At 46.9% G+C, this 3,313-nt stretch overlaps 1 protein-coding gene across 1 annotated transcript in view; it reads left to right on the forward strand.

Moving 5' to 3' along the window:
* SPAG17 (sperm associated antigen 17) overlaps positions 1-2,777 on the forward strand; it is a 531,742-nt gene extending 528,965 nt beyond the window's left edge. Inside the window, exons 46-47 of the mRNA XM_073668734.1 lie at positions 2,466-2,600; positions 2,678-2,777. Of these exons, the coding sequence (XP_073524835.1) occupies positions 2,466-2,600; positions 2,678-2,697 (155 nt within the window). The 3' untranslated portion in view covers positions 2,698-2,777. The remainder of the gene's footprint in view (positions 1-2,465; positions 2,601-2,677) is intronic.
* The last annotated feature ends 536 nt before the right edge of the window (positions 2,778-3,313 follow it).

Consider the following 3,313-nt stretch of genomic DNA (forward strand, 5'->3'; position numbering starts at 1 on the left):
CCAGCAGAATAGTGAGTGCAGCTCTGGAGTGTAATACAGGATGTAACTCAGGATCAGTAATGTAATATATGTACACAGTGACTGCACCAGCAGAATAGTGAGTGCAGCTCTGGAGTATAATACAGGATGTAACTCAGGATCAGTAATGTAATATATGTAAACAGTGACTGCACCAGCAGAATAGTGAGTGCAGCTCTGGAGTATAATACAGGATGTAACTCAGGATCAGTAATGTAATGTATGTACACAGTGACTGCACCAGCAGAATAGTGAGCGCAGCTCTGGGGTATAATACAGGAGGTAACTCAGGATCAGTAATGTAATATATGTAAACAGTGACTGCAGCAGCAGAATAGTGAGTGCAGCTCTGGAGTATAATACAGGAGGTAACTCAGGATCAGTAATGTAATATATGTACACAGTGACTGCACCAGCAGAATAGTGAGTGCAGCTCTGGAGTATAATACAGGATGTAACTCAGGATCAGTAATGTAATGTATGTACACAGTGACTGCACCAGCAGAATAGTGAGTGCAGCTCTGGAGTATAATACAGGATGTAACTCAGGATCAGTAATGTAATGTATGTACACAGTGACTGCACCAGCAGAATAGTGAGTGCAGCTCTGGAGTATAATACAGGAGGTAGCTCAGGATCAGTAATGTAATGTATGTACACAGTGACTGCACCAGCAGAATAGTGAGTGCAGCTCTGGAGTATAATACAGGAGGTAAATCAGGATCAGTAATGTAATGTATGTACACAGTGACTGCACCAGCAGAATAGTGAGTGCAGCTCTGGAGTATAATACAGGATGCAACTCAGGATCAGTAATGTAATGTATGTACACAGTGACTGCACCAGCAGAATATTGAGTGCAGCTCTGGGGTATAATACAGGAGGTAACTCAGGATCAGTAATGTATGTACACAGTGACTGCACCAGCAGAATAGTGAGTGCAGCTCTGGAGTGTAATACAGGATGTAACTCAGGATCAGTAATGTAATATATGTACACAGTGACTGCACCAGCAGAATAGTGAGTGCAGCTCTGGAGTATAATACAGGAGGTGACTCAGGATCAGTAATGTAATGTATGTACACAGTGACTGCACCAGCAGAATAGTGAGTGCAGCTCTGGAGTATAATACAGGATGTAACTCAGGATCAGTAATGTAATGTATGTACACAGTGACTGCACCAGCAGAATAGTGAGTGCAGCTCTGGAGTATAATACAGGATGTAACTCAGGATCAGTAATGTAATGTATGTGCACAGTGACTGCACCAGCAGAATAGCGAGTGCAGCTCTGGAGTATAATACAGGAGGTAACTCAGGATCAGTAATGTAATGTATGTACACAGTGACGGCACCAGCAGAATAGTGAGTGCAGCTCTGGAGTATAATACAGGAGGTAACTCAGGATCAGTAATGTAATGTATGTACACAGTGACTGCGCCAGCAGAATAGTGAGTGCAGCTCTGGAGTATAATACAGGATGTAACTCAGGATCAGTAATGTAATGTATGTACACAGTGACGGCACCAGCAGAATAGTGAGTGCAGCTCTGGAGTATAATACAGGAGGTAACTCAGGATCAGTAATGTAATGTATGTACACAGTGACTGCACCAGCAGAATAGTGAGTGCAGCTCTGGAGTATAATACAGGAGGTAACTCAGGATCTGTAATGTAATGTATGTACAGAGTGACTGCACCAGCAGAATAGTGAGTGCAGCTCTGGAGTATAATACAGGAGGTAACTCAGGATCAGTAATGTAATGTATGTACACAGTGACTGCACCAGCAGAATAGTGAGTGCAGCTCTGGAGTATAATACAGGATGTAACTCAGGATCAGTAATGTAATGTTTGTACACAGTGACTGCACCAGCAGAATAGTGAGTGCAGCTCTGGAGTATAATACAGGATGTAACTCAGGATCAGTAATGTAATGTATGTACACAGTGACGGCACCAGCAGAATAGTGAGTGCAGCTCTGGAGTATAATACAGGAGGTAACTCAGGATCAGTAATGTAATGTATGTACACAGTGACTGCACCAGCAGAATAGTGAGTGCAGCTCTGGAGTATAATACAGGATGTAACTCAGGATCAGTAATGTATGTACACAGTGACTGCAGCAGCAGAATAGTGAGTGCAGCTCTGGAGTATAATACAGGATGTAACTCAGGATCAGTAATGTAATGTATGTACACAGTGACTGCACCAGCAGAATAGTGAGTGCAGCTCTGGAGTATAATACAGGATGTAACTCAGGATCAGTAATGTAATGTATGTACACAGTGACGGCACCAGCAGAATAGTGAGTGCAGCTCTGGAGGATAATATTCATGTGTATTGGAATAGCATTCATGAGTTTTTGTGTAGTTTTAGCTGGGTTATTCTGGTAGTTGTGGTGCGCCTTCCCGTCACGATTCTGGGATTTATCCTTGATTCTTCCGCACTTGTCCTAACTGAAGGCGTTTATGAGAGACAATCTGAGGGAAAACCCAACAGAGGTTTGGGGTCCGGCGTCCGACTGATCAGCACAGACCCCCGCTCACGACTGGAGCTCCTGGTACAGCGGAGATCTGATTCAGGTGAGATATGTGGGGGGGGATGGAGGGGCTCGGGGGGCGTCTGCCGCTCACTCACCTTTGGTTTCTTTTCCCCCCAGTGCGCGGCTCCGATGTCTGATTCTTGTTCTTTGCAGAAATCTATTTTCTTATTATAATGAACTGAAATCTGTAATAAATTCTGTGACGTCTCCGGTACAATCTCTTTTAATGTCGTCTAATTTGGGGGAGCGGTAAAGAGATAAATGCCCCGAGGTCGGCTCCGATTACACCGGGACTGCCCATCACAGCAGGTATGCCAGAGACCCCCACAGGTATGCCACGCCAGAGCCCCTCCACAGGTACGCCAGAGCCCCCCGCAGGTACGCCAGAGACCCCCACAGGTACAGAGATCCCCGTAGGTACGCCAGAGACCCCCACAGGTACACCAGAGCCCCCCACAGGTACGCCACGCAGAGCCCCGCCACAGGTACACAGAGACCTCCGCAGCTACGCTAGAGCTCCCCGCAGGTACGCTGAGCCCCCCCACAGGTACAGAGCCCCCCCACAGGTACGCCAGAGACCCTATGCCACGCCAGAGCCCCACCACAGATACACCAGAGCTCCCACAGGTACACAGAGACCCCACAGGTACACAGAGACCCCCACAGGTACGCCAGAGACCCCCCGCAGGTACGCCAGATCCCCCCCGCAGGTACACAGAGACCCCTGCAGGTACGCCACACCAGAGACCAGGG

Source organism: Phyllobates terribilis, unplaced genomic scaffold (assembly GCF_046119375.1).
Source record: "Phyllobates terribilis strain yellow unplaced genomic scaffold, ASM4611937v1 Scaffold_2__4_contigs__length_985480577, whole genome shotgun sequence".
Lineage (NCBI taxonomy): Eukaryota > Metazoa > Chordata > Amphibia > Anura > Dendrobatidae > Phyllobates > Phyllobates terribilis.